Source organism: Oncorhynchus kisutch, linkage group LG10 (genome assembly GCF_002021735.2).
Source record: "Oncorhynchus kisutch isolate 150728-3 linkage group LG10, Okis_V2, whole genome shotgun sequence".
NCBI lineage: Eukaryota > Metazoa > Chordata > Actinopteri > Salmoniformes > Salmonidae > Oncorhynchus > Oncorhynchus kisutch.
The window spans coordinates 11,845,741-11,871,908 of NC_034183.2; the positions used below are offsets into that span (position 1 = coordinate 11,845,741).

General features: G+C 45.9%; 1 protein-coding gene across 14 annotated transcripts in view; it reads left to right on the plus strand.

The window, feature by feature from the left end:
- Positions 1 to 2,360: 2,360 nt before the first annotated feature.
- The window catches only part of LOC109898479 (receptor-type tyrosine-protein phosphatase eta), a 126,688-nt gene continuing 102,880 nt past the window's right edge, over positions 2,361 to 26,168 (plus strand). For 10 of the 14 annotated variants that reach the window (XM_031833106.1, XM_031833107.1, XM_031833108.1 and 7 more), the window contains exon 1: positions 2,361 to 2,610. In XM_031833106.1, the coding sequence (XP_031688966.1) occupies positions 2,545 to 2,610 (66 nt within the window). In that variant the 5' untranslated portion in view covers positions 2,361 to 2,544. The remainder of the gene's footprint in view (positions 2,611 to 26,168) is intronic. The other 4 variants (XM_031833118.1, XM_031833119.1, XM_031833121.1 and 1 more) reach the window with 2 other exon arrangements.

Consider the following 26,168-nt stretch of genomic DNA (forward strand, 5'->3'; position numbering starts at 1 on the left):
ATGTGTTTATGTTATTTTGAATGCAGTGTTACATTTTGAAGGAGATGTGAGGCTTTTTGCAGTTTGTGTGTGCAGTTTTGGGAATTGTGTGTAGAGATTTGAAAAAAAGGAGACAGTTTTGAAAAAGTGTGTAAGCAGTTGGAAAAAACTGTAAGATGGCATTTCGTGGAGACATAACATGTGCAGTTTGAGCTACTCCAGGAAGTGATGTTGCAGACTAGTTCAGTGCTGCCCCCTCTGAAGTTGTAACTCAAGTTGAAGACCGACCAGGATACTGCACATACTGTGTGTGATTTTAAAATAATCGGTTCAAGGACATGCATCTGGTGTATTAGAAGCAATTATTGGTATCATGATTGTCTTCTAAAACATTTTTATTTACACAAAGATTGACCATGAAGATTAACATTTTTCCATTTACTATAATGGGGAACCTGTTTTCTGCTAACAATGTGCCTGCAGTACGGCCTGAACTTCCGTGGCTTCAATGACAAGGGGAAGTCATTCTCCCCTGGTCTGAAGGAAGGGGAGGGAGGGAGCAAGCGAGAGGGAGGGAAAGATTTAAAAAGAGAAAAGAGAAAGAGAGCGACACAGATAAAGAAAGAGAGTGAGAGAGAGACGCAAAGATTCATAAAGAGAACGAAAGAGAGAGAGAGAGAGAGAAAGAAGCAGAGGCAGAAACAGAGACAGAGGGCAGTACTGATCTGGGGGGAATGATGGAACTTACTCAGACATCCTGGTGGACAGTGGTCGCTGTGACGCATCCATTCATTCTGTCAGGAAGAAGATGAACTCATCATGAGGAGATGAGGAGCCTTGGTCCTGCAACCAGACACACACACACACACACGCACTCACACACAAATTCCAAATAGCATGGCAAAATCAACTCAATGTCACTTCAAACTGAGTTTCTTTTAATCACATTCAATCAAGCTGGTCTGAGAAGCAGATGTCTGTCTGTCAGAGGATGACGGGGACCCAGAATGAGGGGAGATCAGTGACAGAGTGGGCAGTGCAGTTGTCAAACACAAGTGGTGCTTAAAATAGTCCCTCAACATGTAATCATCAACGGAATTCAGATACATTAAGCAAGGGAGAATACTGAATACCTCCATGGACATAGATGAGGGTGTTAGGGGTTTGTTGGTAGGGTGTCTAAGGTAAGCATGAGCGCTGTATGTTCTGGATAGGGTTTACACAATAGAAATCACATTGATATTATTTATGCTGAACAAAAATATGACTGCAACATGCAACAATTTAAAAAGATTTTTACTAAGTTACAGGTCACATGAGGAGATCAGTCAATTGAAATAAATTCATTAGGCCATAATCTATGGATTTCACAAGACTGGGAATACATATATGCGTCTGTTGGTCACAGATACCTTAACAAATCTGGGCCTCACAATGGGCCTCAGGATCTCGTCACAGTATTTTTGTGCATTCAAATTGCTGTCAGCAAACTGCTCACCCACACGACGCCATACACGTGGTCTAAGGTCGTGAGGCCGGTTGGATGTACTGCCAAATTCTCAAAAACAATGTTGGAGGCGGCTTATGGTAGAAAAACGAACATTCCATTCTCTGGCAACAGCTCTGGTAGACATTCCTGCAGTCAGCATGACAATTGCCCGCTCCCTTCAAAACTTGGGACATCTGTGGCAGAGTGTTGTGTGACAAAACTGTACATTTTAGAGTGGCCTTTTATTGTCCCCAGCACAAGGTGCACCTGTGTAATGATCATGCTGTTTAATCAGCTTCTTGATATTCCACACCTCTCAGGTGGGTGGAATATCTGTGCAAAGGACAAATGCTCATGTAAACAAAATTGTGCACAACATTTTAGTGAAATAAGCTTTTTGTGCCTATTGAAAATGTGTGGGATATTTTATTTCAGCTCATGAAACATTGAACCAACACTTTAAATGTTGCGTTTATATGTTTGTTCAGTGTATGTTGACATAGGACTTTTTATGTCCACTTTTACAGAAGGTATTGATATTTGTTTCGATAAACATTTGCCTTAGCTGTGCTTGGTATTGTTGCGAGACCCCATGGATGCATTCATTAACCCTCTCTCATGGAGTTATGGCAAGAATGTGGGATGGCTACATTTCTGAATGACAGACTCCTACCCCAAAGTCCTCGCAGAGGAAAAGGATGCGGTAACTTTAGCAACAGCATCGATGAAATGACGGCAGAGAACATTGACAGAGACCGAGGGAGAGAGAGGGAGGCGCGTAGCCAAACTGACTGGCAGCTGCAGGCATGCACAGAACTTTAACTTCTGAAAGTGACGCCACTGGCTACCGCTCCACCCCGTTACTTGCGACACAGAAAAGTTACTTATTCCTATACACTACTGCTCATTTGGCGATCGGAGCCAGCGCAACGGTTTATAGGACCACACCAGTGACAAGGCTCAGCACATAGAATCAAAAGTAAAGGAGATTTTTTTTCAAGAAAAGGAAAGTTTAAAAAATGCAAGTGCTCGCTGGCAAGAAACGCGTGTGAAGTTTTTCAAAACTGTCCGGCATCATGAGCCGAATGTCGTGCTTCGGTGTTCTTCTCAGGGCGTCTATTGTCCTATATCTGTTTCTCAAAGTAAGTGTTTGATTTATATTTGACCAAAGAACATCTTGAAAATGTGTATTTAGGTCTTTCTAAAAGCCACAATACTGTGTCATATATGAAGATGCCGAACATTGCACCTGTCGCGCCAGGTAGTCTAACTGTTATTTTGTGGACTCTATGTTAGCAGGTGGAAACACAATTTCACTGACGTAGGCTATTTACTAGTCTGTATAGAAATTATGTAGCCATGCATTTATAAACTAATTGAATAGTAATAATAATGGATTTATTTCCGATTTTCTGTCAAATCCATTGATGGTCGTTCAATTTGATAATTGATAATTTGATAATTAATTCAGTATATTGTGCGATGAATAAGGTCTTGTTAGTATTGTATGCAATTCATGTCACTAATTAGTTATTACACTGACCTTTAGTTTATTTATTGGCATGCAGTACCAGGATTTTCTGCATTTAGTTTTCTAATGTGACAGAATGTCATTGTTCATGTTTTTTTTTTTACAAATGATTTCATACAGGAAATGCAAAAATGCCTACTCTGGTATTTGTTCTTGAGGTCTATTATTATTTGTTCTATTCTCACGATTCTCTTTAAGCAATTTGACAATATTTTCGGATTTCTGATGGAGTCACCACCTGATGCCTAGGGTATTTTAATGGCCAAGTCAGAATGGTATCTGACTAGATTGGTCCCTGAGTCTTTATGGAGAGGGAGAGTGAGACTTGTATGTGAAGATGTGTGAGTCCAACACTAAGGGTTCAGGGATGGAATGAGGACTGTGGATGTGTGTTAGTGAATGTGTTAGTGTTAGTGTTAGCGTGAGTGTGTGTGTGTGTGTGTGTGTGTGTGTGTGTGTGTGTGTGTGTGTGTGTGTGTGTGTGTGTTTCTGTGTGTGTGTGTGCGTGTGTGCGTGTGTGTGTTTCTGTGTGTGTGTGCGTGTGTGTGTGTGTGTGTGTGTGTGTGTGTGTGTGTGTGTGTGTGTGTGTGTGTGTGTGTGTGTGTGTGTGTGTGTGTGTGTGTGTGTGTGCGTGTGTGTGTGTCAATGGAGGCTTGGGCGGTAGGCTTGGGCGGTATACGGTATATACCGTATACTGGCGAATTTGGAAAAAGCCACAGGATGGTTTTTCAATACCGTCAATACGGCTGAAACGATTTATTTAACGTTTTGTTTTCTACATTTGAATATTTGTTGATACGTTTTAAGTAAATACCTGCAGTCAACTTGTGCAATACGTTAGGAGATAAAGAACATTGCATTCTTCATTTTCAGCTGTCACATTACTATATAGCCTATGGGTGTCCCCAGTCATGTGTCACATGGTGTATGTTTGCAAGCACACAACCATGAGAGACCAGAGCCTTGTGAATCACTCAGTGTCATGCGCCAGGTGATCTAAGTATAGTATGGAATTCACAGCTAAATGTTTGCCAGCTAGATATCTTATAACTATTACGGTAACTGTCTTAAATCTGCTAAATGTCCTGCATTTGGTTTGCTAATTTAGTAGCTAGTTCGCTCTCTAGCTAAGTGGTTAGTGACTTCCAAAATCAAGCATGAGCTTTGTAATAGCAGAGAATCCCCTCGTGGTTAATATTCGTTTTGTGCGTGCAGAAAAACTGTGAGTAGCAATTTTCAGTTACTTTTATACTTTTATAGTTTAGGTCAGAAACTGTATGTTTCAAACAAAATGTTTGCAATGTTCTTGTTAGCATTTAGTTAGCATTCACTATGAGAATTCCTTAATATTTGTTAGCATTTTGTTAGCATTCTGGTAAGTGATGTTCTTTGGGCTTTAAATAGTAGTACTTTTTAAATTGTGGACAATTTTTTTAATTGTTTGAAACAAGCATTGTTGTTCATAAAGTGTGCTCAGTTGTTGACTCAAACAGAGAGAAAGACAATAGTTGAACAGGTTTGAACAAATACATTTCTTAAAAAATTAGAGAAGCAGCAAAGAAAAGAGAGAGATAAAGAGAGCTATATTTCATTGCATATTATTTTCTTCTTAGTTTACCTTTCACTTACTTAGCTAACACAGCTAATTTAGCCTATTCAGCAACCAAATAGAGAGGAATGCTATTTATGTTAGCTGGTTAAGGCACCCAACACTGCAACTCTTCCAAGTCAAGGGAAGCTTTCGGTATTATTAATTTATTTCCACCGTGGCCTGCCGGTGTAACCGCTAAACCTTCAATGAACCATCAAACAGGCAAAGTGTCAACACGGGACTAATATCGAATCATACTACACCGGCTCTGATACTCGTCGGATGTGGCAGGGCTTGCAAACCATTACAGACTAAAAAGGGAAGCACAGCCAAGACCTGCCCAGTGACATGAGCCTACTGGATGATGTAAATTACTTCTATGCTCGCTTTGAGGCAAATAACACTGAAACACGCATGAGAGCACCAGCTGTTCCGGAAGACTGTGTGATCACGCTCTCTGCAGCCGATGTGAGTAAGACCTTTGAAACAGGTCAACATTCTCAAGGCAGCAGGGCCAGACAGATTACCAGAACGTGTACTGCGAGCATGTACTGACCAAATGGCAAGTGTCTTCACTGACATTTTCAACCATTCCCTGTCCGAGTCAGTAATACCAACATGTTTTAAACAGACCACCATAGTGCTTGTGCCCAAGAACACTAAGGTAATGTGCCTAAATGACTACCGACCCGTAGCACTCACGTCTGTAGCCATGAAGTGCTTTGAAAGGCTGGTCATGGCTCACATCAACACCATCATCCCAGAAACCCTAGACCCACTGCAATTTGCATACCGCCCAACAGGTCGACAGATGATGCAATCTCTATTGCACTCCACTCTGCCCTTTCCCACCTGGACAAAAGGAACACCTATATGAGAATACTATTCATTGACTACAGCTTAGCGTTCGACACCATAGTGCCCTCAAAGCTCATCAATAAGCTAAGGACCCTGGGACTAAATACCTCCCTCTGCAATTGGATCCTGGACTTCCTGACGGGCCGCCCACAGGTGGTGAGGGTGGGTAGCAACTCATCTCCCACGCTGAGCCTCAACACAGGGGCCCCTCTGGGGTGCGTGCTCAGCTCCCTCATGTATTCCCTGTTCACTCATGACTACACGGCCAGGCACGACTCCAACACCATCATTTAATTTGCCGATGACACAACAGTGGTACAGTAGGCCTGATCACAGAAAACGACGAGACTGCCTATTGGGAGGAGGTCAGAGACCTGGCCGTGTGGTGCCAGGACAACAACCTCTCCCTCAACGTGATCAAGACAAAGGAGATGATTGTGGACTACAGGAAAAGGAGGACCGAGCATGCCCCCATTCTCATCAATGGGGCTGCAGTGGAGCAGGTTGAGAGCTTCAAGTTCATTGGTGTCCACATTACCAACAAACTAACATGGTCTAAACACACAAAGACAGTCGTGAAGAGGGCACGAGGGCACGGAGACTGAAAATATTTGGCATGGATCCTCAGATCCTCAAAACGTTCTACAGCTGCACCATCGAGAGCATAACTGGTTGCATCACTGCCTAATATGGCAACAGCTCGTCCTCCGACCGCAAGGCACTACAGAGGGTAGTGCGAACAGCCCAGTAAATCACAGGGGCCAAGCTTCCTGTCATCCAGGACCTCTATACCAGGCTGTGTCAGAGGAAGGCCTTTTAAATTGTCAAGGACTCCAGCAACCCTAGTCATAGACTGTTATCTCTGCTACCACACGGCAAGGGGTACCGGAGTCTAGGCCCAAGAGGCTTCTAAACAGCTTCTACCTCCAGGCCATAAGACTCCTGAACATCTAATCAGATGGCTACCCAGACTTGCACCCCCCCCCCCCCCCCCCCCGTCTTTACACTGCTGCTACTCTCTGTTGTTGTCATCTATGCATAGTCACTTCAATAACTCTATCTACTTTTTCATACTACCTCAACTAACTGGTGCCCCTGCACATTGACTCTGTACCAGTACCCCCTGTATATAGTCTTGCTATTGTTGTTTTACTGCTGCTCTTTAATTACTTGTTACTTTTATCTCTTATTCTTGTCCGTATTTTTTGAAACTGCGTTGTTGGTTGGGGGATCGTAAGTACTGTTGTATTCGGCTCATGTTACTAATAAAATTTGATTTGATGTAAACTGCTTGCACTGTACTGCGTGATTGTACACATGGATTGGATTGTGGGTTTAATAACCCGTTAGATCAAGTTTGTTTACTATAACATTAATATGGTGACAACGATGTAGGCTGTGTAGCGGTTAGCGGTTATGGTGTGAAGGTTTGGCTTAATTGTAGAGGTTTTGCCCCTGGTCACAGACAGCTGATGTGTTGTGCACTGATGTCCACAAGTGAAGGGAAAAGGTGAGAGGAGAGCACGTAGATGTGAGAAGGAATTATAAAACGATGTGATGATGCTGTATGTGGCTGCTATGAAAGTGACTGTGTGTGCGGGTGATCAGAGGTGTATTCATTCTGCCAATTCTGTTGCAAAATGTAACGAAATGGGGAGGGACCTACCTGACTTTTTCCAATAGAAACCCTTGTTTGGACTAGTGATTACACCTCAGATCAGCTACATGCAGGCAAGAGTGTGCAAGGTAGTATCGAATGTGTCACTAGCTAGGTGTCTATCTAATTGGCGACAGATTTTAATGCAAATATTTTAAATATGCATAAAGAAAATATGCAATTTTTCCCACCAGTGGTGTGTTTCCACCAAATGGACTTGCGTGATGACCTAGTGCACACGAAAGGTACTTTTTCGCTTAAGTTTTCATGTATCGAATTAAAAACTAAAGTTCAATATGTTTCCATTGCATTTTCAACTCCACCTTTCGTTTTGTCACAAAAACTTCTGCGTTATGTAGAAAATGTGCCTACTCTGGTCTTGGCACGTGCACTCTAGCTAACAGCTAGCAGATACAGTGCAGATAGGCTGTGCTGGTAGGCTAGTCTACATGATGAGATTATTATGGATAAGAGTGAGTATATTAATTGGAAAGGAGCATCAAGCTCATCACCTTGCACATTCACCATCCTGTGAAGTTCATCATAATGTATTTAATCTGTAGTCTAATAAACTGCATGCTTTCCCAAATCATAGTGGGAGGACCACACAACATGTGTGGCTCCCAAGTTTACTTCCATATGATGGTTATTATATCAATATTTGCACATAAAGTTGTTTCCACCTCCATTTCACACATCATTTATTTAACAGACACAAAAAGTCCCCACCATGTCGAGCAAACAAATGATCTGTCTACATTTATAAAATTGTAACAAAACTTCCAGTTTCCATCACAGCTGTTTTGATTTTTCTTTATAGTGTATGACCTTACTCGCATAAAAACTGTGGATGGAAATGGGGTTACTGTCTGTAACTTTGATTACTTTAATTTGTCTCTCGACCTGTACACCTACGTTGTAAAATTATTTTTGTAGGCTAGGTTGTATCAACTGTTGGACTGATGATTACACCCTAGATCAGCTAGATGCAGGCAAGAGTGTGCAAGGTGGTATTGAATGTGTCACTGTCTGTGTGTGCACCTACATTGTAAACTTTAATTCGGAGGCTAGGTTGTAGCAACCTCATGAGGGATACAGGGCAAATTCAAGTATCATGTTGTAGCCTGAACCTATCATTGTTTTAGTGAGCTGGGTGAATGGAATACATTCAATGACAGTTATCCTACAGTATATGCTGTACTAGAAATAAGGCCATGCACATAAAAAACATGGTCCTCTCTATTCGTGAGTGGCACTGACTGCCACTGGTGCGTGTGTATGCGCGTACGCTTGTGTGTGTGTGTGTGTGTGTGTGTGCGTGCGTGCGTGTGTGTGTGTGTGTGTCTGACTGAGTGAGAGTGGTTATCTTTTATAATGTATAGACTACAGGAGTAACACTTCAGGTAGAGATGACAGAGAGTCATGATTAACACTTTACATTGGCATATCACGTTAAACTATAGTACCTTTCCGATTCCATAAACTGCGTTTATTATTACAGGATAATTACATAGGTTTTTCTACTGGTAGCTACTGTCGTATAACACGGAACCCAAACCCGGCTGCGTGCGGGCGCAATCGTGCGCTATTGTGCATGAATGTATTTAGTCCCCCTACACCAAACGCTATCATGACACGCAGGTTAAAATATCAAAACAAACTCGGAACCAATGACATTCATTTGGGGACAGGTCGAAAATCATTAAACATGTATGGCAATTTAGCTAGTTAGCTTGCACTTGCTAGTTAATTTGTCCTATTTAGCTAGCTTGCTGTTGCTAGCTAATTTGTCCTGGGATATAAACATTGAGTTGTTATTTTACCTGAAATGCACAACGTCCTCTACTCCGACCATTAATTCACACATAAAACGGCCAACCGAATCGTTTCTAGTCATCTCTCCTCCTTCTATGATTTTTCATCTTTGAATTTATATGGTGATTGGCATCTACACTTTCATAGTATTACCACGACAACCGGCAAAACATTTTGTCTTTCAATCACCCACGTGGGTATAACCAATGAGGAGATGGCACGTGGGTACCTGCTTCTATAAACCAATGAGGAGATCAGAGAGGCAGGACTTGCAGCGCGATCTGCGTCAGAAATAGAAAGGAGTTCTATTTTATCCCTTGGCAACGCAGACGCTCGTTGGCACGCGCGAGCAGTGTGGGTGCAATAATTGAATAACATGGATTTCTACATTTATTTTGCAACGCTCGCGCACGCGACGTGTCCGTTCTGGTCAGCATGTAAGACTGATATCGCAGTGATGTGATGTTATTCTTTGTAAGTGATAGTGCGGTAGTTAGGACACAGGATTTGAAAAGCATTCTTCTTATAAAAAGTTGCTTGGGTGACAAGCTGTGGTTTGGTGTTTCTTCCCAGACTCTTCCAAGCCTCCTCCCAGCCTAACAGGTTAAAGGTGATGAGGAAGGGATGTGGTAAGGCGATGCCTTAATGATACCGTGCCAACTTCTATGAAGAGTACATACAGTGGTCAGTAATGGGAACAGGCCATTTGCAAAACATACTTTTAACCCTGCTACTATAACACAGGAAGAAGAGGGGAACTGCAAAATATTTAATGGGAAGTTGACACAATCGGTCAGTCAGTATATGCGTTCTGCTAATTATTTGAAGGGGTAGAAGAAAAAGGAGAAATGGAAGTGCTGAGAGGAGTGAAAGAGCTCTGGGAGGAATGTACTGTTGGGCAACTGTTTCTTTCCAAAGTGGATCGTGCGAATAGTGATTGGCCGTATGATAATGGATTTATAGAGATTAAGGAAGCTTTATTTTAAACAACAACATTTTGGATATAGGGTTGTTTGTTGAACAGAATTCTTCACTGATATTGTCAGATACTACTGCACTGTTGGAGCTAGGAACACAAGCATTTCGATACACCCACAATAACATCTGCTAAAAATATGTGACCAATAACATTTGATTTGATTGGATATTACTTCACATAAACTCCATGTTTCTCTCTCCCATTAGCCTCAGATCGTTTACAGTCATTAAGGAACAATGTTTGAAATGAGGAAAAGCTGTGAGAAATAGAATCCTACTATTGCAGCCATTTGAAAGAGCACACTATGCTGGCCACTGGGGAATTATGGAAGGCTTTGACATTAGGATCCTTATGTGGTTGAGAGCGGGACCCCATTGATAGCTCTCTGGTCCTGCTAACCATGGTTGTGTGTGTGTGTGTGGGAGTGTGTGTGTCTGTGGGTGTGTGATATAACAGCGTCTGACAGTGCCACCAAAGGGCTGAATTATCAAATCAAATCCAATGTTATTGGTTACATGAGGGGGAATAGGTTAATGTCGTGCCCGCTTCATGACTGTCATGGTGTGCTTGGACCACGTTAGTGTTGTGGTGATGTGGACACCAAGGAACTTGAAGCTCTCAACCTGCTCCACTACAGCCCCGTTGATGAGAATGGGGGCGGGGCGTGCTCGGTCATCCTTTTCCTGTAGGTCCTCAATCATCTACTTTGTCTTGATCACGTTGAGGGAGAGGATGTTGTCCTGGCACCACACGGAATATCGGCAAATTTAATGATGGTGAGTCGTGGAGTTTTGCCTGGCCGTGCAGTCATGAGTGAACAGGGAGTACAGGAGGGGGCTGAGCACGCACCCCTGAGGGGCCCCTGTGTTGAGAATCAGCGTGGCGGATGTGTTGTTACCTACCCTTACCACCTGGGGGCAGCCCGTCAGGAAGTCCAGGATCCAGTTACAGTGGGAGGTATTTAGTCCCAGGGTCCTTAGCTTATTGATGAGCTTTGAGGGCACTATGGTGTCGAATGCTGAGCTGTAGTCAATGAATAGCATTCTCACATAGGTGTTCCTTTTGTCCAGGTGAGAAAGGGCAGTGTGGAGTGCAGTAGAGACTGCATTATATGTGGATCTGTTGGGGCGGTATGCAAATTGCAGTGGGTCTAGGGTTTCTGGGATGATGGTGTTGATGTGAGCCATGACCAGCCTTTCAAAGCACTTCATGGCTACAGACGTGAGTGCTACGCATTGGTAGTCATTTAGGCACGTTACCTTTGTGTTCTTGGGCACAAGCACTATGGTGGTCTGCTTACAACATGTTGGTATTACAGACTCGGACAGTGAGAGGTTAAAAATGTCAGTGAAGACACTTGCCAGTTGGTCAGCACATGCTCGCAGTACACGTCCTGGTAATCTGTCTGGCCCTGCGGCCTTGAGAATGTTGACCTGTTTAAAGGTGGGATGAATGGGATGATGATGGTAATGATGGTAATGATGGTGGGGACAGATAAGATGTCTCAGAGGAGGGCAGGGTTGTGTTTCACAGCTCAAAGGACCCTGGGATCGAGAGGTCAAGAGGGAGGAGACATTTTACATAATCTCTTTCGTGTTATTCTTCTTGCTCGCTGGCTTTCATTCGTATGCTCTCTCTCTTTCCCTCACTTTCTCTCTCTTTTGCTCCCTTTGTAGATTCTGTTTTCCTCCATACTGACTACATTGCTTACTCTCTTCCCCACTTTCTCATCCTTCCCCTCCCCCCTTTTTCCTACCGTTTCCATCTCTATGTCCTCCTCTCGCCTACTGTGTGTTGTCCTGTCTGTTCATATCCCCGAGCATCCTGCAGGGAGGGGGACCAGGAATCTTTTTGCTGACAGGAAGTTTGCGGAGGACTGCAATTCTCGTTAAAGCATCCCCACAGGTAGTAACAGGTACATGTCAGGATAGTTGCCCTCGCTCCCTTCTGGGAGCCCAATGAAAGGACATGTAAAACGCTGAGGGAGTGATGAAACTGATAGGTTGACATTGGATCTGAAGAGCATCCAGTTTCCCCATTCGCCCCTAGGGTTCCATCTCTGTGCCGTTTCCATATCCGTGCCCCCCTCTCTCCTACTGTTTCCATATCTGTGCCCTCCTCTCTCCTACCGTTTCCATCTCTGTGCCCTCCTCTCTCCTACCGTTTCAATCTCTGTGCCCCCCCTCTCTCCTACCGTTTCCATCTCTGTGCCCTCCTCTCTCCTACCGTTTCCATCTCTGTGCCCCCCCTCTCTCCTACCGTTTCCATATCCGTGCCCCCCTCTCTCCTACCGTTTCCATATCTGTGCCCTCTCTCCTACCGTTTCCATATCCGTGCCCCCCTCTCTCCTACCATTTCCATCTCTGTGCCCCCCTCTCTCCTACCATTTCCATATCCGTGCCCCCCTCTCTCCTACCGTTTCCATCTCTGTGCCCCCCTCTCTCCTACCGTTTCCATCTCTGTGCCCCCCTCTCTCCTACCGTTTCCATCTCTGTGCCCTCCTCTCTCCTACCGTTTCCATCACTGTGCCCTCGTCTCTCCTACCGTTTCCATGTCTGTGCCCCCCTCTCTCCTACCGTTTCCATCTCTGTGCCCCCCTCTCTCCTACCGTTTCCATCTCTGTGCCCCCCTCTCTCCTACCATTTCCATATCCGTGCCCCCCTCTCTCCTACCGTTTCCATCTCTGTGCCCCCCTCTCTCCTACCGTTTCCATCTCTGTGCCCCCCTCTCCTACCGTTTCCATCTCTGTGCCCTCCTCTCTCCTACCGTTTCCATCTCTGTGCCCTCCTCTCTCCTACCGTTTCCATTTCTGTGCCCCCCTCTCCTACCGTTTCCATCTCTGTGCCCTCCTCTCTCTTACCGTTTCCATATCTGTGCCCTCTACTCTCGTACCGTTTCCATCTCTGTGCCTTCCTCTCTCCTACCGTTTCCATCACTGTGCCCTCGTCTCTCCTACCATTTCCATGTCTGTGCCCTCCTCTCTCCTACCATTTCCATATCTGTGCCCTCCTCTCTCGTACCGTTTCCATCTCTGTGCCTTCCTCTCTCCTACCGTTTCCATCTCTGTGCCCTCGTCTCTCCTACCGTTTCCATGTCTGTGCCCTCCTCTCTAATACAGTTTCCATCTCTGTGGCCTCCTCTCTCCTACCGTTTCCATCTCTGTGCCCCCCTCTCTCCTACCGTTTCCATCTCGGTGGCCTCTGCTACAGTTTCCATCCTGTGCCCTCCTCTCTCCTACCGTTTCCGTTTCTGTGGCCTCCTCTTTCGTACCGTTTCCATTTCTGTGCCCCCCTCTCTCCTACCTTTTCCATTTCTGTGGCCTCCTCTCTCCTACCGTTTCCATCTCTGTGGCCTCTGCTACAGTTTCCATCTCTGTGGCCTCCTCTCTCCTACCGTTTCCATCTTGGGTTTTAAGTTTGTGAGACTTGCTGGCATGATAGATGATAATAGATAAACGTGAGAGATTGTGTTTTCATATTGAAATGCTGAAAATGTATGTAGTAAAAGCAGAAGGGAAGTTGACAATCAAACAGGGAAGTAAACTGGTTCACCTGTTCCAGTATCAATCATCAATCTTCAGAAGTCATTTATTTGTATTGATTGAAACTTCCAGCACCCAACCAAACAAGAAAACAGCCTAATGATAGGTGTTCACATTTGCATTTATTTCATAACAATGAACTTTGCATGTGATTTGTATACAGGATTTCAGATGGCAGTATCGTCATGGCCTTTCAGATCAAATAGTCTTGTATGTGGGTGGTGAGGCATTAGCTACAGTTAGGAAAGAGACTGTGTGCTGAGTCACGGCTTAACCCTCAGCAAGTAAAACCGGGAAAAGTACATTGCTTTGCATGAGTTTGTCATGGAATGGATAGCCTCGCCTGTGCCTCTGTGTGTGTGTGTGTGTGTGTGAGAAATGTCTTCTTTGCCCATAAACTCTTTAATGGTGGGAAAATGGTGAATGGATAGCCTCGTCTGTTTAGGCGTCAGTCAGTCCACCATGACATCTCTCTGGCCAGAGGTTGTTATGTATGTAGCAGTGTACAGGATTCTGCCTCATCTACTGTACATTTACGGGTGGTTTCCTGGACACAGATGAAGCCCAATCCTGGACTAAAAGCAAGGTCGCGCGCACACAGCTAATGGTCAGATGGGGACAGATGCGCGCACACAGCTAATGGTCAGATGGGGACAGATGCACGCACACAGCTATTGGTCAGATGGGGACAGATGCACGCACACAGCTAATGGTCAGATGGGGACAGATGCACGCACACAGCTAATGGTCAGATGGGGACAGATGCACGCACACAGCTAATGGTCAGATGGGGACAGATGCACGCACACAGCTAATGGTCAGATGGGGACAGATGCACGCACACAGCTAATGGTCAGATGGGGACAGATGCACGCACACAGCTAATGGTCAGATGGGGACAGATGCACGCACACAGCTAATGGTCAGATGGGGACAGATGCACGCACACAGCTAATGGTCAGATGGGGACAGATGCACGCACACAGCTAATGGTCAGATGGGGACAGATGGGGACAGGCGGCAGGGTAGCCTAGTGGTTAGAGCGTTGGCCTAGTAACCGAAAGGTTGCAAGTTCGAATCCCTGAGCTGACAAGGTACAAATCTGTCGTTCTGCCCCTGAACAGGCAGTTAACCCACTGTTCCTAGGCTGTCAAAGAAAATAAGAATTTGTTCTTAACTGACTTGCCTAGTTAAATAAAGGTATTTTTTTTTTTAAAGGGTCAGATGGGGACAGATGCATTCACATGGCTAATGTTCAGTTGGGGACAGACGAATGCACACGGCTAATGTTCAGTTGGGGACAGACGAATGCACACGGCTAAGGGTCAGTTGGGGACAGACGAATGCACACGGCTAAGGGTCAGATGGGGACAGACGAATGCACACGGCTAAGGGTCAGATGGGGACAGACGAATGCACACGGCTAAGGGTCAGATGGGGACAGACGAATGCACACGGCTAAGGGTCAGATGGGGACAGATGAATGCACACGGCTAAGGTTCAGTTGGGGACAGACGAATGTACACGGCTAAGGGTCAGTTGGGGACAGACGAATGTACACGGCTAAGGGTCAGTTGGGGACAGACGAATGCACACGGCTAATGTTCAGTTGGGGACAGGCGAATGCACACGGCTAAGGTTCAGTTGGGGACAGACGAATGCACACGGCTAAGGGTCAGTTGGGGACAGACGAATGCACACGGCTAAGGGTCAGATGGGGACAGACGAATGCACACGGCTAATGTTCAGTTGGGGACAGACGAATGCACACGGCTAAGGGTCAGATGGGGACAGACGAATGCACACGGCTGTTGGTCAGTTGGGGACAGACGAATGCACACGGCTAAGGGTCAGATGGGGACAGACGAATGCACACGGCTAAGGGTCAGATGGGGACAGACGAATGCACACGGCTAAGGGTCAGATGGGGACAGACGAATGCACACGGCTAAGGGTCAGATGGGGACAGACGAATGCACACGGCTAAGGGTCAGATGGGGACAGACGAATGCACACGGCTAAGGGTCAGATGGGGACAGACGAATGCACACGGCTAAGGGTCAGATGGGGACAGATGAATGCACACGGCTAAGGTTCAGTTGGGGACAGACGAATGCACACGGCTAAGGGTCAGATGGGGACAGACGAATGCACACGGCTAAGGGTCAGTTGGGGACAGATGCATTCACATGGCTAAGGTTCAGTTGGGGACAGACGAATGCACACGGCTAAGGGTCAGTTGGGGACAGACGAATGCACACGGCTAAGGGTCAGATGGGGACAGACGAATGCACACGGCTAAGGGTCAGGTGGGGACAGACGAATTCACACGGCTAAGGGTCAGATGGGGACAGACGAATGCACACGGCTAAGGGTCAGATGGGGACAGATGAATGCACACGGCTAAGGTTCAGTTGGGGACAGACGAATGTACACGGCTAAGGGTCAGTTGGGGACAGACGAATGTACACGGCTAAGGGTCAGTTGGGGACAGACGAATGCACACGGCTAATGTTCAGTTGGGGACAGACGAATGCACACGGCTAAGGTTCAGTTGGGGACAGACGAATGCACACGGCTAAGGGTCAGTTGGGGACAGACGAATGCACACGGCTAAGGGTCAGATGGGGACAGACGAATGCACACGGCTAATGTTCAGTTGGGGACAGACGAATGCACACGGCTAAGGGTCAGATGGGGACAGACGAATGCACACGGCTGTTGGTCAGTTGGGGACAGACGAATGCACACGGCTAAGGGTCAGATGGGGACAGACGAATGCACACGGCTAAGGGTCAGATGGGGACAGACGAATGCACACGGCTAAGGGTCAGATGGGGACAGACGAATGCACACGGCTAAGGGTCAGATGGGGACAGACGAATGCACACGGCTAAGGGTCAGATGGGGACAGACGAATGCACACGGCTAAGGGTCAGATGGGGACAGACGAATGCACACGGCTAAGGGTCAGATGGGGACAGACGAATGCACACGGCTACGGGTCAGATGGGGACAGACGAATGCACACGGCTAAGGGTCAGATGGGGACAGACGAATGCACACGGCTAATGTTCAGTTGGGGACAGACGAATGCACACGGCTAAGGGTCAGATGGGGACAGACGAATGCACACGGCTGTTGGTCAGTTGGGGACAGACGAATGCACACGGCTAAGGGTCAGATGGGGACAGACGAATGCACACGGCTAAGGGTCAGATGGGGACAGACGAATGCACACGGCTAAGGGTCAGATGGGGACAGACGAATGCACACGGCTAAGGGTCAGATGGGGACAGACGAATGCACACGGCTAAGGGTCAGATGGGGACAGACGAATGCACACGGCTAAGGGTCAGATGGGGACAGACGAATGCACACGGCTAAGGGTCAGATGGGGACAGACGAATGCACACGGCTACGGGTCAGATGGGGACAGACGAATGCACACGGCTAAGGGTCAGATGGGGACAGACGAATGCACACGGCTAAGGGTCAGATGGGGACAGACGAATGCACACGGCTAAGGGTCAGATGGGGACAGACGAATGCACACGGCTAAGGGTCAGATGGGGACAGACGAATGGACACGGCTAAGGGTCAGATGGGGACAGACGAATGCACACGGCTAAGGGTCAGATGGGGACAGACGAATGCACACGGCTAAGGGTCAGTTGGGGACAGACGAATGCACACGGCTAAGGTTCAGTTGGGGACAGACGAATGCACACGGCTAAGGTTCAGTTGGGGACAGACGAATGCACACGGCTAAGGGTCAGATGGGGACAGACGAATGCACACGGCTAAGGGTCAGATGGGGACAGACGAATCCACACGGCTAAGGGTCAGATGGGGACAGACGAATGCACACGGCTAAGGGTCAGATGGGGACAGACGAATGCACACGGCTAAGGGTCAGTTGGGGACAGACGAATGCACACGGCTAAGGGTCAGATGGGGACAGACGAATGCACACGGCTAAGGGTCAGATGGGGACAGACGAATGCACACGGCTAAGGGTCAGATGGGGACAGACGAATGCACACGGCTAAGGGTCAGTTGGGGACAGACGAATGCACACGGCTAAGGGTCAGATGGGGACAGACGAATGCACACGGCTAAGGGTCAGATGGGGACAGACGAATGCACACGGCTAAGGGTCAGATGGGGACAGACGAATGCACACGGCTAAGGGTCAGATGGGGACAGACGAATGCACACGGCTAAGGGTCAGATGGGGACAGACGAATGCACACGGCTAAGGTTCAGTTGGGGACAGACGAATGCACACGGCTAAGGGTCAGATGGGGACAGACGAATGCACACGGCTAAGGATCAGATGGGGACAGACGAATGCACACGGCTAAGGGTCAGATGGGGACAGACGAATGCACACGGCTAAGGTTCAGTTGGGGACAGACGAATGCACACGGCTAAGGGTCAGATGGGGACAGATGAATGCACACGGCTAAGGGTCAGATGGGGACAGACGAATGTACACGGCTAAGGTTCAGTTGGGGACAGACGAATGCACACGGCTAAGGGTCAGATGGGGACAGATGAATGCACACGGCTAAGGTTCAGTTGGGGACAGACGAATGCACACGGCTAAGGGTCAGATGGGCACAGACGAATGCACACGGCTAAGGGTCAGTTGGGGACAGACGAATGCACACGGCTAAGGGTCAGTTGGGGACAGACGAATGCACACGGCTAAGGGTCAGTTGGGGACAGACGAATGCACACGGCTAAGGGTCAGTTGGGGACAGACGAATGTACACGGCTAAGGGTCAGTTGGGGACAGACGAATGTACACGGCTAAGGGTCAGTTGGGGACAGACGAATGCACACGGCTAAGGGTCAGTTGGGGACAGACGAATGTACACGGCTAAGGGTCAGTTGGGGACAGACGAATGCACACGGCTAAGGGTCAGTTGGGGACAGACGAATGCACACGGCTAAGGGTCAGTTGGGGACAGACGAATGCACACGGCTAAGGGTCAGTTGGGGACAGACGAATGCACACGGCTAAGGGTCAGTTGGGGACAGACGAATGCACACGGCTAAGGGTCAGTTGGGGACAGACGAATGCACACGGCTAAGGGTCAGTTGGGGACAGACGAATGCACACGGCTAAGGGTCAGTTGGGGACAGACGAATGCACACGGCTAAGGGTCAGTTGGGGACAGACGAATGCACACGGCTAAGGGTCAGTTGGGGACAGACGAATGCACACGGCTAAGGGTCAGTTGGGGACAGACGAATGCACACGGCTAAGGGTCAGTTGGGGACAGACGAATGCACACGGCTAAGGGTCAGTTGGGGACAGACGAATGCACACGGCTAAGGGTCAGTTGGGGACAGACGAATGCACACGGCTAAGGGTCAGATGGGGACAGACGAATGCACACGGCTAAGGGTCAGTTGGGGACAGACGAATGCACACGGCTAAGGGTCAGTTGGGGACAGACGAATGCACACGGCTAAGGGTCAGTTGGGGACAGAAGACTTATGAGCAAATGTTTTACTGTATTTTGTTTTCAAATTGTGCCACAAGAACATTGGTTGAATTCCTCTCTCCATTTACACTAACACGATCACAGACCTTTGAAGTCGTGTTTGGTGATACAACTGACATGTTATCCTTTATCTGTGCTGCCTTGAGGAAATCAGAACGTATTAAGCCTGCTCTCAGACAGCCAGAGATGCCTGTGTCCATCGCAGAGATGCCTGTGTCCAACGCGGGTCAAAAGTGCTGCTGTCACACAATTGGCTGTATCAAGTGTGCTTTGTGGAATGCTGCCTTCCCCCTCCCCCATCCCCAACAGAACCCAGACAGGCCACTTCCAAGTTAATTGCCCCAAACATGTTGCCTTTGAACGGGCCTGACCAAAATACCCAGTGCTACAGCCACATGGAAATGAGAGACTAGCTACTCTGACTGACTGACGCGAAGCTCGTACTGTCAGCAGATGGCTATAGCCCGCACTAATCACGCACTATCACGCACTATCACTCACTATCACACACTATCACTCACTATCACGCACTATCACTCACTATCACGCACTATCACGCACTATCACTCACTATCACGCACTATCACTCGTGGCTTATGAGGGGTGTCCACCGCCATATTTTACAGTAGGTATGAGGTTCTTTTCTGCTCAATCGTTCTCATTTCAACACCAAACCCACCACTGGTGTGTGTGGCCAAAGAGCTTTACTTTCATGTCATCTGACCAAAGCACCGGTTCCAATCCAAGAGCCAATGCCTTTAACAAACTCCAGACTTTTACATTTGTTGGATGACATAAAAATAGAGCTCTTTAGCCACACACACCAGTGGTGGGTTTTGTCATCAAAATTAGAAGGCATGAGCAGAAAGAAAAAACATACCTACTTTAAAATATGCTGATGGATCTTTGACGTTATGGGGCTATTTTACTTTACCAAGTACCAGGACATTTTAGCCAAAAACCTGGTTGTCTCTACCAGGAGGCTGAAACTTGACCGCAAGTGAATCTTCCAGCAAGACAATGACCCTGAGCACACATCAAAATCCACAAAGAATTGGCCTCAAAATCAACATTTTGCAATGGCCATCTCTGTCTCCAGACTTGGAATTGAAGAGGACAGTCCATAAGTGCAGAATAAGGATATTAAGGATCTTGAAGGATTCTGTATGTAGGAATGGTCTAAGATGCCTCCCAATGTATTCTCCAATTCATAAAACATGTTAGAAAAAGGCTCAGTGCCGTTATCCTCGCAATGTGAGGGATTGAAAGGAATTGAAAACGGGTCTCAATCATTTTTTGCAGAAAAAAAGTATTACTTGTTAAACAAAATATTTCTCTGAGTAATTGTATAAGTATTAAATAATATAACTTCCCAAATAGTATTTGCATTTTTGCTCATCTTTATCAAGGGTGTCAATAATTTCAAGTGTCAATCATTTCACACCCCTCTGTATATGATACTCTGTTTCTGTGGTCATTTGCCCTCAGGACCTGTCTAGGACCACGTGTGGTGCTGTGGTAGTTTGCCCTCAGGACTTGTCTGGGACCACGTGTGGTGCTGTGGTAGTTTGCCCTCAGGACCTGTCTAGGACCACGTGTGGTGCTGTGGTAGTTTGCCCTCAGGACCTGTCTGGGACCACGTGTGGTGCTGTGGTAGTTTGCTCTCAGGACCTGTCTAGGACCACGTGTGGTGCTGTGGTAGTTTGCTCTCAGGACCTGTCTAGGACCACGTGTGGTGCTGTGGTAGTTTGCTCTCAGGACCTGTCTAGGACCACATGTGGTACTGTGGTAGTTTGCCCTCAGGACCTGTCTAGGACCACGTGTGGTGCTGTGGTAATTTGCTCTCAGGACCTGTCTAGGACCACGTGTGGTGCTGTGGTAGTTTGCTCTCAGGACCTGTCTAGGACCACGTGTGGTGCTGTGGTAGTTTGCTCTCAGGACCTGTCTAGGACCACATATGGTACTGTGGTAGTTTGCTCTCAGGACCTGTCTAGGACCACATGTGGTGCTGTGGTAGTTTGCTCTCAGGACCTGTCTAGGACCACGTGTGGTGCTGTGGTAGTTTGCTCTCAGGACCTGTCTAGGACCACATGTGGTACTGTGGTAGTTTGCCCTCAGGACCTGTCTAGGACCACGTGTGGTGCTTTGGTAGTTTGCTCTCAGGACCTGTCTAGGACCATCGACACCTGTGTCGACAGACACAGGTGTCATAAACACAAACACCCTGTTGTCCACTGTTTGCTGGGCTGCCTGGCTGCTGTCTTTGCGTGAGTGGGGCTGCAGCTGGGCCAGTAACCTGAGCAGGAAGCAGCAGTGCTAAATGGTTATACATTAAGGGCAGATAGGCATCTCAGCACAGCACTGTACCACACAGTACACTACAGTACTATAGTACAGCACCTCCAGGCTGTGACGCTAAATACCACCCAGCTGATTTCCATAGCTCCCGATCAGAGTCGCGATAGCAGGTGTGGGACATTAGTATAGTAGGAGGTGGGATGGGGAAAACACACAGCTACAGCGCCTTCATAAAGTATTCACACCCCTTTACTTTTTACATGTTTTGTTGTGTTACAGCCTTCATTTTAAATAGAGTAAATGGAGATTTTGTGTCTCTGGCCTACACACAATATCCTATAATGTCAAAGTGGAATTATGTTTTTAGAAATCCACTGAAGTTCAAAAACTTGTCTTTTATTTTTAATACTTCAATTAGATTACCAATAAGGGACTTTACATTTTAATTGACTAATTTGGGCCAAAGTAGTGACTGGCTAAACCCCGACTGGAAAACAATCCCCCTGACAGCGCCTCTGTCACATCTGCCAGCCATGTCTACTGAGTCCAGGAAACTCAACACAACAGAGAGGCACATTTTTTAATGCATAATCATCAAACAGACTGTGCATTGAGCTCTCTCTGGGGAACGTGGTTTGACAACTTTACTGGCTCTTCTGTTAAAAAGGGTTCTCCTAAAACCTTTATCTTATCTTCTACACAGCTACAGTCCAAAGACAGAACGATTGATTCAGAACGTTTCAAACCTGTGGTGTTAGATGATGCTTTTCAAGTTGTAAATGTGGTCTCAAATAGACCATTGTAAAATGGATTTGGGTTGTAAACGGTTCAAATGTGATTGCTGTTGTGGAGTGTTAGATGGGTATGCTATCACCTAGTCACGGCCATCCATTTTTGTTGTTGTCTCCATCGGCCTTCAACGTATGACTACCATAGAAAAACCATGGGTGCAATTCATTTTTGGCAGATACAAAATGTCTGCCTGAACACTGCAGAATCACTGCCAGAAACAGACTGGCATACGGAGATAGTAAGATTTATAAGCTCCAAGCCTGTATAATACATGTGCTGTGAATTAGGGTTGCACATTTTGGGGATTGTTCAGAGGTGTAAACTTCCGTTTGGAATTAACAGGAATATATGGGAATTAACGGGAATATATGGAAATATATGCAAATGAATATGAATAACATTTAAATGTAGATGTTTTTTGCTGTAACGTTCGTCATTGGGAGAAAGAGAGGAGGACCAAAGCACAGCGTGGTAAGTGTTCCTCTTGTTTTAATAAGAAATGCTGAACAAAACGAACAGTCCTGACCAGTGAACCAAAACACAGAACAGAAAATAAGCACCCACAACTCAAAAGTGAAACCAGGCTACCTAAGTATGGTTCTCAATCAGGGACAACGATTGACAGCTGCTTCTAATTGAGAACCATACCAGGCCAAACACAGAAATCCCAAATCATAGAAAAAATAACATAGACAACCCACCCAACTCACGCCCTGACCATACTAAAACAAAGACATAACCTAAAGAACTAAGGTCAGAACGTGACATTTGCATTGGAAATATTTACCATGTCATATGGAGACAGAAACATAAACCAATTACCAGATATAATTGCAAGTGATTAAATCCTTCCAATAAAAAATAAAAAAAACAATTTAGTTACTAATTGAACTTTAATTAAATGAGTTGACTCTTCACATGGGATGATTTCACTGAACAACAAATGAAAGGGAATATTAAATGATCCCCAATGATTCATCGCATTTCCCAAAAACGTTTTCAACATCATCTGTAAAAATGTTTCAACCCTTGTATTGGTCAGCCTGTTGCTTTGGTGTGTGTGTGTTCCCAAACATGGACCAAACAACGACCAGTTGTGCTCTGAGGCGGCTGATGTTGGTGGGATCTGGAGGATGATGGAGGCAACAGGGTAAAGAGCCTCAGATCCACAAAGTCCCTTCCACCAGGTGGCTGATGAGATATGTTGGTACGACTGCCATATTGCATCTCCATCCCAAAGCTCTTGCTTGGAAGTGTACCTCGCCAGAATGCCAAGAACCTTGCCCTCATCCAGGTGGCAAGACACGGTAGTGATGACACCATAGGCCTTGCTGATCTCTGCACCAGACAGGATGCTCTTGCCAGCATACCGTTGAAGGTTGGAGTTAGGTTGGAGTCATTAAAACTCGTTTTATAACCACTCCACAAATTTCTTGTTAACAAACTATAGTTTTGGCAAGTCAGTTAGGACGTCTACTCTGTGCATGACACAAGTAATTTTTCCAACCATTGTTTACAGACAGATTATTTCACTTATAATTCACTGTATCACAATTCCAGTAGGTCAGAAGGGTTTACATACACTAAGTTGACTGTGCCTTTAAACAGCTTGGAAAATCCCAGAAAAGGATGTCATGGCTTTAGAAGCTTCTGATAGGCTAATTGACATAATTTGAGTCAATTGGAGGTGTACCTGTGGATGTATTTCAAGGCCTACCTTCAAACGCAGTGCCTCTTTTGCTTGACATCATGGGAAAATCCAAATAAATCATCAAAGACCTCTGAATAAAAATTGTAGACCTCCACAAGTCTGGTTCTTCCTTGGGAGCAATTTCCAAACACCTGAAGGTACCATGTTCATCTATACAAACAGGAGGAATGGGCCAAAATTCACCCAACTTATTGTGGGAAGCTTGTGGAAGGCTAACCGAAATGTTTGACCCAAGTTAAACAATTTAAAGGCAATGCTACCAAATATTAATTGAGTGTATGTAAACTTCTGACCCACTGGGAATGTGATGAAAGAAATAAAAGCTCAAATATATCATTCTCTCAACTGTTGTTCTGAGATTTCACGTTCTTAAAATAAAGTAGTATCCTAACTGACGTAAGACAGGGAATTTTTACCAGGATTAAATGTCAGGAATTATGAAAAACTTCCGACTTCCACTGTACTTGGTGTCCAACATGTACGCTGCGGCGTGTATGGGCTTCAGGCAGAAGTTATCACGGTTTTTGATGTATTTCAGAACTGCGGTTTCCTCTGATTGGAGCAACAGTGAAGTGAGCAGGGCAGTACGGCTTTTTTCTCTTATATCTGCAAGCAGAGTCTGAACATCAGACAGGATGGCATTGCCTCCCTCAACCGTGCAATTGCCACTGCTATAGGTTTCGGGAGTTTCAGGCTGCTTACCACTCTTTCCCAAAATACGTCATCCATGGGGATCCTCTTGATGGGGCTGGTCATATTGTCAGACTGTGATATGGCCATTTGTCAGAGAGACTCCTTCCCCTCTGGGAGTGTTGCTGGGCATCTTCAATGTGGTGCTCTGATTCCTCTCAATTTTCTTGGTGAGGTAGTTTGCTGCTAGAACTTGATGACCCTTAACTTACCTAACCATTTCCTTGGCTCTCTTATAGAGTGAATCCATTGTTTTCAGTGCCATGATGTCCTTGAGGAGCAGATTCAAAGCATGAGCAGCACAGCCAGTGAGAGTAGGACTCCTCCACTTTAGACCAAGCTACCTTCGTGTTCACAGCATTGTCTGTCACCAGTGCAAATACCTTCTGTGGTCCAAGGTCATTGATGGCTGCCTTCAGCTCATCTGCAATGTAGAGACCGGTGTGTCTGTTGTCCCTTGTGTCTGTGCTCTTGTAGAATACTGTTTGAAGGGTGGAGGCAATGTAGTTAATTATTCCTTGCCAATGAATATTTGACCACCCATTAGAGATGATTGCAATACAGTCTGCTTTCTTTATGATTTGCTTGACCTTCACTTGAACTCTGTTGAACTCTGCATCCAGGAAATTAGTAGATGAAGCATGTCTGGTTGGAGGGGTGTATGCTGGGCGAAGAACATTCAGAAATCTCTTCCAATACACCTTGCTCGAGCAAGGCATTCATCAGCATTTCTCTGACTATGTTCCTCCATTGAGTCAAAAAAACATCTAATTCCAGGAGGATCATGAGCTGTTGGTGTCGATAAGGTGCCTGATTCATCATTTTCACCTCGAATAGAAGTAGACGGACTTTTGTCAGAGGTTGCTTGTTGTGAGCGCTGATGGAACTTTATGCACTTGGCCAGATGATTCTGCATCTTTGTTGCATTCTTCACATATGATTTTGCACAGCTTTTGCAAATGTACACAGCTTTTCCTTCTACATTAGCTGCAGTGAAATGTCTCCACACATCAGATAGTGCCTGTACCATTTTCCTGTAAAGATTAGAAAAAATGAGTGAAAAATAAATAAATACAATTCCATGTACAGATAAATAGTTAAGCAGTTAGATTAAACAACTCATTTGTAAGATAAATGTTTTAAAATGAAACATGTATGGAAACAGGTGAATTAACACTCCTCAGTTAGCAGGCTCAAACAAGCTAAAACCCACATGGTATCAAAACTAACTAGCAGAAATTGTTAACAAGATAGAAATTATTTAAACACTTTGCTGTAGGCTACTATTTACTAGTTAACAAAAAATAATGTATGTCATATAAAATATATTCACCCCACCCAGTATTGTAATCCAAACTTACCAGGAAGCGTGTAGTCCTTGGCTCAGACAGTGTAGTAGTGTGGGCTCAATAGCATCTCATTAATGTGCAAGATCTTGAGAATCAGCTGTACATGTGATGGAAGAGTGCACTGCACGTATGATCGAAGAATGCATGGGAGAATGCACTGTGCATGCAGAGGGTTGCAATTCCATTGAATTGGGGATAGTTTAACCAAAATATGCCACAAGACCAAGAATTGCCTTTATGTGTATCCCACAAAAAAGGTTCACTGTTATAAGCTAACTTTTTTATGAATTTAAGCTAAATTCCAGGGCTTAACTTCCCATGGAAAATGTCAGGAAAAATTCTGGAAATTTACCGGAAAGTTTCCGACCC